Genomic DNA, 12,854 nt, shown 5'->3' with positions numbered 1-12,854 from the left:
GAACTGCGTTTGCAAAGCAGAGACTCCCTGTGCCATGCATCTGGGTTCCAGTCTCATAGCTTATGGCCAAGGAGCTTCAGTTACCATTATGATCAATCCTTTGCACTACAAGTTCTGCAGCTTCATAAAGGAAAGGAATGCAGCCCAGTTCATCACTTGTTGGGGATCAAAAATAAATCAACAGAGCGGAGGCTGAGCAGGTTGTTTGTTGTGAACGCTGCAGTTCTGAAGGCAAAACCAATTTTTATGATCCTTCCTTTATTGCTTTAACTGCTTGTTTATTTTGGGGCAGAGAAGTTAAAAGAATTTTCGGGCTTGTGTGAGAAGCATTTTCTGATCAATATTTTTCTGGGGAGAAAGCACTAGTGCCCTCTCCCTTTCATCATATAGTAGAGCAGATGAGGAAGTATGAAATTCACTTAACAATGTGGACTCTGTCAATATTCTGGAAAAAACAGAATAAAGTAATTTTAGTACAGTTTAGTTACTTGGGTTCGGTGGAGTCGAGAAAGAGAGACACTGCGCTGCATTTCCCTTTAAAAAATGTTTTTTTTAAAAATCTTGACTTGTACAATATACAGCATTCATCTATTTATTGTACAATATACACTGTCTGCTTTTCCCCTAGCAAAGGGTATGGTATTTGGAAACTCCAAGAAAAGGAGGCAAGAGAAAGTTTATTACATCTAGCAACCTAATTCCATCATTCCCATGGAAGTCACAGTCCGGAAAATGCCCATTGTGTAGGCAGTTATAAAATATTGTTTCAGTTGAATGAAAGAACTGCTCTGAAACTTACTCCACCACTTTTGAAGACATTCAGTGAGACTGTTGGATGCTGTTGAGATTATGCACCAGTATAGTAGTCCCCATTCACTGGGGTCAGTAGAATTGTGTTTTTTCAATCATCGTGCCAGGGAGTTTTAAACCTATAGTGAGGTTTATTTATTGCTTCTGACCTTGGAAGTTTTGTATCTGCCATTTAAGGTATACGTGGTGAGTGGATATTGGGTGTAAAATCTTGGCATTGGGTGCTGTTGTTTTGGGGGGAAATCATTAGGTTGCTCGTTAAGAAGCAGTGATTTTGTTCAGTCACTACATTGGATGCTGAGCCACTGCTTCATAAGCCATGATTTGTAAAGCCTTAGTTGAATGCCATGCTTCTCCGTTCTCCCACCGTGTACCTACTTTGGCATGGAGATCTAGGCCAAAGCTGGCATGGGAAGAGTGGAGGTCTGAGGAGCGCATAGCTGTAATACTTAGCTTTAGCTTTAAAAATCATGGTTTTTGAAGCCATAGACTATTGTCTGAATGCAATCAACATCTTCTCCTTTAGTACTGGCACTGATCAGGTTATGATCTTTTAGGTCCACCTTGCACTAAGAAATCCTATTTAAGGGTTGCATGTCGGGCTAATAATCCTTAAATGCAGAAGATGTTTGTTGGGTACCTAGAACAAGGTTTTCTCTGCAGAAGGATCTAATTGCAAAGTTCATGTTGAATTTGTAGCTTTTCAAAAATACAATCTGACAGGCATTTTAAAAGATCAGACGTTCCTGCTTCACATTTCCTTCTTGTTTTCTCTCAGAGCCCATGCAGAAGCACCATCATCTGTGAAACATGACATAAGGGCAGAGCCTGGTGAGAAGATGAAGAACAGAGAAGAAGTAGTGAATGAAGGAAGTGATGATGGGAAAGCTGTTGAGTCAAGCGATGAAGATGCTCCAGTCGAAGAGAAGAAGAAGAAGCAGAGGTCTGGATTTCGGGACCGTAAGGTATGTATTCTTGTTGCACTGGAATATTCTGCATTAAACTGCAGTCAGTTATACCATCAAGAGGTGTGAAATTGTTGTGGCCTTCAGTTGCTGAGGTGTGTGTAGAAATGTAAAGCAGGGATAGGAGATCTGTGGCCCTACAGATAGGGTACACCACAGCTCATTTCACGCTGGTCATACTGGCTGGGACTGATTGCAGGTTAGAAACCAACCACATCTGGAATGACACGGGTCTCCATCTGTTCTGCATGTCTCTTCTTGCGACATTCTTAGGCAGTCATTAATAGAAAGCTTTATGTCCCATTTGTCTCACTACCAATTTGTTGGTGGTTTATACAATTCTGGATCAATAGAAAATGATGACTGGGATTCAAAGAGCTTCTTTCGGACCTTGTTTGGGTGTAATTCTAATTAGTTTAGCTCGGGTGTGAGCTGGTGTTCCATTGGCCAAGAACTAATGGATGTGTTTGTCTTTGAACGGAACGTACTTCTGCCCAATTGCAAATAAACTGCAGTTGGGTACTGTGTGGTGTGTTGCTGTTTGAGAGACACATCCAAAGGCTCTTTGCTCTTTCATTTCATCCTAGGGGAGAATGTGTGCTTTGGATGTGTGCTTTTATCTATGCAGAAGAGCTTCTCGGGTGTCCTGGCATTCTTGGTAGGCTAATGAATTTATATGTGGCGCAATCGACAGCAAACTGTTTTATGATTGTGATATACCTAAAAAGGAGGGTTGCGGGGAGATGAAATCTGTTTTAAGCTTTAGGACTTGGAAACATTTCTGTCTTGATACCATTAAAGAAGGCAATTAAAAATGGCTGAGTAAATCAAGGCTGACACGCAAGGCATGTTGGAGTGCGACTCGGTAGTGAAGGAAGTGAGAATATAATAGTTCTTTTGTCTAATAAATCCTTGCGACTTGCTCATGTACGAATAACTCAGGGACTGACAACTTGTTGTGAACCACGTTTTTTGAGTCTTCGGAACACCAGGAGAAGGGAAAGGTGCAGATGTGACTGAGGGTTAATGACCAGTAAAAAGAAATATGAATGGTGTGAGAGGTAGTAATTCATTTGGGGGGAAATAGTTCTATACAGCAGTAGGACTTTTCTGTAATGTCTGGGAAAAGTTATTAGCTCCTCCAAGTGTTACTGCCCTATGGGTGTTAATATGATGAGACTTCTCTTTTTTAGTTAAGGGAATTTGTCTCTGAGGAATCCTTTATTTTATTCTGTTTTGACAGTTGCTGGACTTTTGATTTCCATTTTGCTGAAATGCAGTGATCAGAAATGGCTGGGTTTTTACAAATACTTAAAAATCAAAAACACTTTTGAAACATCCATGTTTCTCTGTTTTTATTTGCCAGAAGAGCAACCTTCCTAGCCACTAAATCTGAGTAGCTAGAATTAGCTGGGGGAGTCTTCTCTCTTAATAAATTTTGGAGGTGAATTGTTGATACCTGATTTTTTGGAATGACTGCATTTTGGTTAAAAATTCTGCATGAAGAAAGGAAATCTCAAGAAACTATACCAAATTGGTTTGATATGTTAAACATATCTCTCTTTCTCCCTCTCTCTCCACAATTCCCAGGATAAAGTCAATAAAACTGTAGTAGGGAGGGATAAAGTTTTTCTTTAGTTGGACTGCCCTGAATGACCATGGAGCTGTCTACAACATATTACTAAAATCATTAATATGGTAAAAGGAACTAATAAACTTGTAGCTGGTGAGGCTGTAGTAAATTTTGAAGTGGAGGAGTTCATCATGGCAGTCTTATAGGGAACACCCCCAAATAATCCGTAGCCACAACAAAAGGAGAGCTCAAAAATGCAGACAGCTGTCTTGATCCATTATATATACTAAATGGGAGCAGTACATCGCATAATATTCATTTTACCAGTATCAACTGACAGTCAGAGAAAGAGCAGTATATACAGTCAAATAAATAAAATGGTTCCAGTGTTGTAAGTTAGGATTAAAGTAAGCCTTGAGTCTGAAAATGAGGAATATTTCTGGTCTGGGTGGTACAAATGGTGCTGATCTAACTGTTCCATTGATGTTGGAAGTCAAGGAGTCTATAGTCTGTCATGTTTTTCTCTTGATCGTGCTTATTTTTTAAGCTACCATTCCTTCTCTCTGATCCTGTGATAAACTGTTACTCTTGTTTTGATATTAAAATTGTAGCATGAATATATTTTTACAAGGTCTGCTTGTGCCTCTGGTGGCTTCTGTTGATTAAGCAACTGATTGTACGTTAACCTTTTTGGATTGTCTGAAAGAGCTGCAGATGCGGAAGGTACAAATACCCAAAGCCAAGTTTCTGTCCCTTTTTGTAGGCTGAAATATCCCTTATGAGTTTGATCTTGTTTCAGGTTTATTTTTCAAGTGTTAAAATAGCACAACAGATGGTGGCTGTGCATTGTGCCCCTTCTGTTGCCCTCCGTGGTCCAGCGGAGTAGCCCACGGTCCCTTTATTTTGAAGTAACAGTTGTGCTCTCAGAGCACTGCCAAAAGGTGAGATGTTAGAGCATCTTTCTTTAACCCCGTTACCCATTAGAGCGCTGCAGGAAGCTGCCAAATGAAAATAAATGTCAACTTATCTCTGCCATTACCGTGCAGCATGGAACTTCAGATTGCTGGCACCCCTCTCTTGGCTTTGCGCATTGTCTTCCTAAAGATTCTGTGAGCCAAATGAAACATTTTTAAATGGGACAAGCTGTGTGGGTTTTAAGTTAGCAGCCATTTTTCTCTTCAAGCTCCTCAGCCTTTCAGAAGCCTTTTCTGCATGGTCTGCTATGGAACTCCAGTGGATTCTAGGGCACACAGTTGCAGTAAGGCAGATGTGGCGAACCGTTGGTTCTCTAGATATTGGTAAACTATGACTTTCATCATCCCTGGCCATGCTTGCTAGAACTGACGGGAGTTTTAGTTCAGCAACATCTATGGTTGCTTTTCCAGTAAAATGTATGCTGCATACTCATTGCTTTCCTTCTCATTTAGGTAACTGACAAAGATATCAGTTAAGTAATATTCAGGAAACACAGTGGATGGGTTTCTTCTGTCCTCTTAGCGCTCGGTATTTTTCATATTTATGATGATTATTATAATTTATTGCTTGTACCCCACCCTTCTGACTGCCACTCTGGGCAGCCTCCAACATACAGTGGTACCTCAGGTTAAGAACCTAATTCGTTCTGGAGGTCCGTTCTTAACCTGAAACTGTTCTTAACCTGAAGCACCACTTTAGCTAATGGGGCCTCCTGCTGCTGCCGTGCCACCAGAGCACAATTTCTGTTTTCATCCTGAAGCAAAGTTCTTAACCCAAGGTAATATTTCTGGGTTAGCAGAGTCTGTAACCTGAAGCGTATGTAACCTGAAGCATATGTAACCCGAGGTACCACTGTATATAAAAACATAATAAAACATTAAACCAATAAAAAAATAGGAAGCATCTCTATACAGGGCTGCCTTCAGGTGTCTTCTAAAGGTTATATAATCTCCTTGACATCTGATGGGAGTGTGTTCCACAGGGTAGGTGCCACTACCAAGAAGGCCCTCTGCCTGGTTCCCTGTAGCTTCACTTCTTGCTGTGAGGAAACCACCAGAAGGCCCTTGGAGCTGGATCTCAGTGTCCAGGCTGAACGATGGAGGTGGAGACACTCCTTCAGGTATACAAGAAGCCATTGTAGACAATAGTGTGTCACACTTAGACTGCAAGGATCTGGGATGAAGGTCTTGCTCTGCCACGATGTTCACAGGATGACCTTGCACCAGCCAAGACCTCTCTGCCTAACTCTACCTCACTGGGTGTTGTGAGCAGAAAATAGAGAATGTCCCATGTACAGTGTCCTGAGTTATTTGAAGGAGAGGTAGGGTATGACTGCAGTAACTGACAACAGCAGACAGATTCTTACTCATGTTCCTGCAAAGTTTTGAATCAAATTGTTGCATAAGGTGTGTACAATCCGCAACGCATAGCTGTCAAGTGTCCCTTATTTGAAGGGACAGTCCCTTATTCCAGCGCCATGTCCCGCTGCTGTCCCTTATTGATAGATGTCCCTTAAATTATGTCCCTTAAATTTCAAAGGAAGCAGCTCTTCTCCCTCCCTCCCTGCCAGCCAGGGAGGAGGGAGGCTCCAACTGTGTTGCTTGGCTGTGTTGCTCACCCAATAAGAAGTCTAAGAACGACTGGGGGGTGGAGCTTGCATGCCTTGTGTGTGGCTAGTTAATGCAAGCTGAGGGGTTTTTTGAATGCTGGACACCATTTTGTTGCACGTGCTGCTGCAAACTTTGCAGTGCAAAGCCAGGCCGGGGAGCCATCTTAAGTTGAGGCTGCATAGGGCTTGTGGTGCATGTGATTCAGATTCTATTCAGTTGAACCTCTGGTTACAAAGTTGGTTGGACAGTGTTCTCGAAGCTACCAGCATGAGTTTGACCAGACTGCAGAAGGACAGGAAGACTGGAGTGCCCGGAACAGGTGAGGCTGCAGGTCCCTTATTTTGGCTGCTGGTCCCTTATTTTCAAATCTGCAAGTTGACAGCTATGTCCGTAACGTGGAATGATTTGGATTTTAACAGCAGTGAGAAAGCACAACCAGGCTACAGAGGACTTCAGATACTGCAATTGGTCATGAAATTGCTGTGTCAGCTTTTCCCTGTCCTATTTTTCAAAATTTAGCCAGGCTTAGATCCATGCTAAATTAAGATAAACAGCTGGAAGAGTTGTTAGCACTTGCTTCCTTTTTCAGTTGATTTGTCTGACCTTAAGCTGCAGTTTATTAAGAATGCAAAAGATGGGAAGCTGATGTAAGCTGAACTTCAGGTGGTTTTGCTCTGCTGCTATGTGCCTTGAATTGAATTTCTTTAAAATATACTGTAGAGTATTGATTGAAGGTAGTTTTCTGATGACCTGTTTGCATAGTCACTCCCCTCCTCCCCACTTTCTATGAAACAGTCAAGCACTTTCACTCTGCTCCTAACCAGAGTTCTTAAAGCTAATGCGCAAATCCTGGTGGAGGTGGACATTTGAAAGTGAGAGCATTTTGAAAAATGGCCATTTGGTTGATTAAAGGCCTAATGTGGCAAAGTAATCATGTGTCTGCGTGGGGGATGTACCCCTTTCACATATGCCATGAATTTGATAAATGGCCTTAGGGAAAGCTGTTTGACTCAGTATAGGAACTGGGTAACAAAATCTGTTCTGTTATATATCAGACACAGTCACCTTTTAAATTTTTTTCCAACAATAGTTATAAATAAAGTTTTTATCCCAGGCTGTGTACCTGAATTGGATTTGATTTTTTAAAAAATATTTGACATTGTTTCTTATATTGCTGGTGATTTTTATTATTATATTGATTCAGAATATTTGCTGGGAAGCCATTCATAAATGGAATTAAATGAGTTATAAAGGGTGTGTGTGTGCAAGGACCACAACATTTACTGTTCGAAATGCAACATTTTAATAACTAGTTCTGACCGTTCAGTCACACTCTAGCATGGGTGTGAACCTGCAACCTGTCCTAGACATTGTGGTCATCAGGAAGAGGGAGCAAGTTTAGCCCCCAATATGTTTCCCATATAAGTGGATGATTTCCATATCATGTATATGTGCCATGTGTCCCCATTATTTAGACATGCACAGCCTTCTCAACACCCCCTGCCTGTCACAATGGCAGTTTTGCTAGTTATTATTAAATGCCACACTACTGGAACGGCTGCAAATACTTTTTACTGATGTACACTATATGGACTTGTTGAATGAATGATTTTGGTCACGGACTAATAAAGACTTGTTGAAATTATCATGCTTGAGGGCTTAGAATAGACTATAGTGATAAAGGACCCAAAGAAAAGTGAAGAACCAAAGTGTTTGGTTGGGTCGATATTTAACAATAACTCTGCCCATCACGAAATCATTCCCTTTTCTATATGTAGCACAGTAAGTTGTTTTATTAGTTAGCATTTTGCAGGGGTTGTACATGGAATTACCTACACTTGTCAAAGCAAATATTTGTGCTGTTTGAATGGGGGGGATCTGATGTTCTCTTTCTCGATATTTTTAGGTAATGGAGTATGAAAACAGGATCCGAGCGTACTCAACTCCAGATAAAATCTTTCGATATTTTGCAACCTTGAAAGTAATAAGTGAACATGGAGAATCAGAAGTATTTATGACCCCACAAGATTTTGTGAGATCTATAACTCCAAATGAAAAGCAACCAGAAAGTAAGTGACCTTGTATATTATGATAGCAAGTATATGTGATTATGCAGAAGTGAATTCTTTGTTATTGTAATCTGTTTAAAAGGTTGATTGGCTTATTTAATTTGTCAACTATCAATAGCTATAAATTCCTATGTAGAGATATTGGCTCTGGCTATTTCTTCCTGAAATGAGGCTCAGGGATGATGATTTAATTTTCAACTTCTTTGGTTGCCTCTTAGGTACTGTAGGGCCTCCCCCCAGTGTTGGGGGCCGTTGAGGGGGCAACTTAATTGCAGGGAATACTGAAAAGTTGCAGTAGCAGAAACAAATTTCTCCCCTGAAGACAGAGCTTGGAGTAGATGGAAATAGAAGCTAATTATGCAGCCTTTCAACTCATAATTTTGCTTTTAGCTTAAGGCTACCATGAAATATAAGTGGATGCTTCCCTGTCATAGAGGAAGTTGTTGGGAGGGGGGAATCTAAATTTATGAAAACTGTGGCACATCACTAATCTCTAGGCTGCTCAGGTGACAAAAACATATTAGAATATGCCCTTCCAGAAACAGTGGCTATTATAGAACAAGTTCGTGTTGCAAAGAGAAAAGTATTTTGAGACTCTTCATACAGATTTATGTAGACCTAAAAGATGCAAAGCTTCAAAGAGCTTCACATATTTTATCGGGGGGGTTTTAAAACACATACCAGCATCCCTGTAAGCTAGGCCAGGAATGTTATCCTCAAATGGCAGATGGGTAGAGAGCAGAGGCTGAAAGGGGTGGACTTACATAAGACCAACTGGAGGTTGCACTCAGGAACTTCTATACAGTATAGTTCAAGTCCCTTAGCCACTACATTATATCTGCTCCACATGGATAACTTCCCCCCGTCTACATTTTGCTCAGACTTCAAGTGCTGACAATTTCTCTCAGCTGAGAAGTTCTCTCTCTCTCCCAAATCAGGATGGTTAAATGAGGTTTGTGAGATTCTTGGCTTTGCTTGTGTGGAGCTAATTGGTCCTTGAAATACTTTGCTGGTGCAACCCATATTGAAACGTACAGACATTAGCCGTTTTGTCTCGAGACAGTGCAATTGCTCCAGACATATGGTTAGAGTTAAGTTATTACAGAATAACGACAGGCTTTACTGAGAGAAAATGTGAGGGAGCAGGTATTAGGAGGGAAGGGATGCTTACGGGAAGTAATTAAGATCTGAGAGGGGCTCTTTACTATGTAAAACACAGGTTGTTAGTGACCTGGGGTTACTGTCTGATGGATTTTGAATAACTCTTGTGAAAGGATCATTGCCAAGTAGTTTCTCTGAAACCTCCTGTATACCTCTTGATCTCTACTTAAGCATTTCTAAGGAGAAGCCAGTAAATTGAAATATCTGACCCAACTGCTGTCATATTTTTTTAAGCTTATGAAAGTGCAGTGTGTTAGTAATGCATTTTGATTCACTTTAGACTACAGTAGTTTTGTTTAGTATGCTTTATGTGAGCTATGCACATTCCCTAAAGACTATATATCTTGGGCAGAAGTAGCTGTTTTAAAAATAAACATTCTTTAGAACTTGTTTGATGGCAGAATACAGACATTTAATTTCCGTGGTACTAGGTATATGAAGTATTTTATGATACTCAGTTATTCATCCTTCTAATTACCCTGTTGGTTAAGTGTCATATCAAAGACCCTACAATATCCAAACAAATGCATTTAGGCTGCAGTGCTATCCACTCTTACCTGGAAGGAAGGCTTATGAGACATAATGGATCTGTCTTCCATGTAGATATGTGTAGGATTGTGCTGTAAAGGTGGGTTTCATGAGTAAAGCAAGACCCGTGGCCTTGTGCAGAGGCAGTCCCACGTAGATATGAAGCCAGTTTGGTATAGCGGCTAGAGTGTTGAACCTGGGAGACCAAGGTTCAAATCCTACTCGGTATTGCAGCTGACTGGGGTGACCTTGGGCAAGTTACCGTCTCTCAGCCAAACCTACCTGACAGAGTTGTTGGAAAGTTAAAATAGAACATGGGGTGAACCATGTGTACCACCTCAAAGAAACTGGGATATAAATATAATTTTAAAAGCGGCAGATAAATCATTTGAGGGCGCAAGAGACCTTTGCACAAATGTGGACTGGACAAGCAAAAGTCAAATTTAGGGGTGTCTTGGTCCCTAGGTGGTGAGTTATGAGGCCATGGAAGGGGTTGAAGGTAAGGAGAAGAAGTTCATGTAGGTTCCGGGCACATACATGAAGCCAAGCTAAGGATTTTAAGAAATGGCATTGCTGCTTAAAATGACAAGAGGGCACTTTTTGTCCCTCATGTGCTATAAAAAGCATTCCATATTAAAATTTGTTTTTCTGTTAAAAGATTTAGACAAATCTAGTGGTAGGGCAGGACTATCAGCAGCAATTATTCATAATAGGTAAATGGCATTTTGCTGTACAGAGGGAATATATTTATGAATACCAGATGCTGGGAACATGACATCTGGGAAAGTCTTTTGCCATACCACGTGAGTACCACGTGAGGTGGACCACTGTTAAAACAAAATTCAGGACTACGTGGGCCTAGTTTATCGGTGACTCATGTGCTCACAAGAGCATCATCAAACAAACCTTATTTTCCATGATGCTTTTGGAACAAACCCCAAATTCCAATATCCTACTAAGCCTAAGCATGTGTGACTGAAATAACCACAAATTCTTCTCAGTTTCCCTCTCCTTCTTTTGTCTCCATTTTGTCTGGGGTTTTTTAATTATAAGCTGCTTGGGATAGAAACTTGTTCTTCTTTGCAAAATGCATAGAGGGCATTGTATAAAATAGCAATAAACCTAGCACAAATTCTTTAGACCCTATCAAGCCAGAACCCATTGATTTCAGTGGGAGAGATTCAAGCAGGTGCTTAACTCTCCCATTCAACTTAAATTACCATTAAAAGCATGTGCTTTGGGATCGTTCTTCAGCACAGCATCCACAAATCGAATGCACTGCTTGACAGTCTTATAACTTTTTTCCTCAGCTTATGAAGCTGATGACAGTGGAGATTTTATTGCCTTGGCTTAGGAGAGTCTCAGAGATCTTCTGAGTTGATTAATAACTCTGTTTCCTGCACTATGACCATCATGAACTTCAGAATATATGGGAAGCATTTTATCATGTTTACTCATAAACATGTGGCAGTGATATATATCTGCCTTGCTGATCAACGGCTGCTGGTTTCCCCTTCTCTCCCTGTTCCCCACATCTTGCCAGTCTTGAGTAATAAGGTGACAATGTCATTATTTAAAATTTCATCTGGAATTCTTTTTGTATATGTGTATATAGAAATAAAAGAAATAAAATACAAATAGACTGAATATGCATGCCTGTGGTTGGTTACCAGTTCTGGCTTGGGTGGTAATCCTCACCATGTCTATTCAAAAGTAGTCCAATTGAATCCAATAGTGCTTACTCCCAGGTGTTAAGATTGCAGCCCTAAATGTTACCATAATATGCCAGTTTGGAAGCTAAACACGTAATGGAGAAATGATTGAGTTAGCACCGAATTGGTGCTGCATACACACATGGCTCATGCATGGTGGTGGAGCATAATAATAATAATAATAATAATTATACCCCACCCACCTGGCTGGGTTTCCCCCAGCCGTTATTTGGGTTCAACCATTTCAGCAAAACTACCACTGGGTTCTGCTGCCTTAAGATCTGGTGTATTATTTCTAAAACATCTACCAAGATCTTTCAACTGGAAGACATATCCACCAAGAATGTAAGAGTCCTCCATAGCCATTCTGTAGGTATCATTCTGAGGTCTTTTTTATGATTTAATGGCTATGATTAATCATCTTATACTGCCATGTGTTTGAATTTAAACTTCATGAAAATCATTTTATATTTCAAGAATATATTCCCATTTTTGTGTTTAAATGTGTAAAAGTTGGCCATCAAAAAACTTAATTGGCATCCCTTGTCTTTCTAATAGTGTAGTAGATTGCATTTTAGACATTTTAGTGCTTAATTGGGCATTAGCAAGCATCTTCCCAAATATGGCTGTTCCATATGAGTCCTATCTTCTCTCTTAGCTATGAATAATGAAATGTCTGATTTTGTAGGCAATGGTGATAACACAGAACAAAATATGCAGGGTGGTAATCTATCTTCTCATATGCTGTGAATCAAATTATTCTAAGTATACAGATCATATTCTTCCCACATAACAAACAGACCAGGTTGTTGGTTTAAACTGAAATTCTTAACATGCATTTTTGTCTCAAACATAGCTGGTTCTACATTCTGTTTTTCTCAGTTGGAGTGTATTTGCTCAGTGGATTAGTTTATCCTCACTGAATTGTTTTCTGTCTTCCCTTCCTGGACCTTATTAAAGTTTCCAATGTTGCAGAGGTCCCATGCTGTTTATACCATATCAAGTCTTAAATCAGTCAATAACTATTTATGTGAGTTAAGTTTATAGTAATATAACTTATTCATAAACTACTTCTTCCACAGTATCTCAGAATCAATCCTTGCTGCTTCTTCCTCCCATACAAAATCTGCTAACATTTAAGGTTGTACTAAACACGATGTAATATAGTAAAGAGGAACAGCAATTTAGGAGCCGTCAGTTTCTTAACAGTGCTCTGTGCACTTTGGAACTCCCTGCCTATTGAGATCCAGCAGGTGCCTTCACTGTATTCTTTTCAGCACCTGCTAAAAACATTTTTGTTTAGACAAGCCTACGCAGATGCTTAGAAAGTTGAAATAATTTTAATCTATTTTAATATTTTAACTTTTGTATAGTTTTATCTTTTTGTAAACTGCTTTGAGGCATTTTCCCCCAATCAAGCAGTGTATAAATTTCAACAAACAAACAAACAA

At 40.0% G+C, this 12,854-nt stretch overlaps 1 protein-coding gene across 1 annotated transcript in view; it reads left to right on the top strand.

Annotated features, from left to right (window-relative positions):
• The window catches only part of MICU1 (mitochondrial calcium uptake 1), a 130,777-nt gene that overhangs the window by 35,277 nt on the left and 82,646 nt on the right, over positions 1-12,854 (top strand). Inside the window, exons 3-4 of the mRNA XM_083503116.1 lie at positions 1,589-1,775; positions 7,840-8,002. Of these exons, the coding sequence (XP_083359242.1) occupies positions 1,589-1,775; positions 7,840-8,002 (350 nt within the window). The remainder of the gene's footprint in view (positions 1-1,588; positions 1,776-7,839; positions 8,003-12,854) is intronic.

Source organism: Podarcis liolepis, assembly GCF_965112155.1.
Source record: "Podarcis liolepis genome assembly, chromosome: 5".
In the NCBI taxonomy this organism is placed as follows: Eukaryota; Metazoa; Chordata; class Lepidosauria; order Squamata; family Lacertidae; genus Podarcis; species Podarcis liolepis.
The sequence above is the reverse complement of the archived record's forward strand: the minus strand, read 5'-3'. Positions and strand labels throughout refer to the sequence as shown.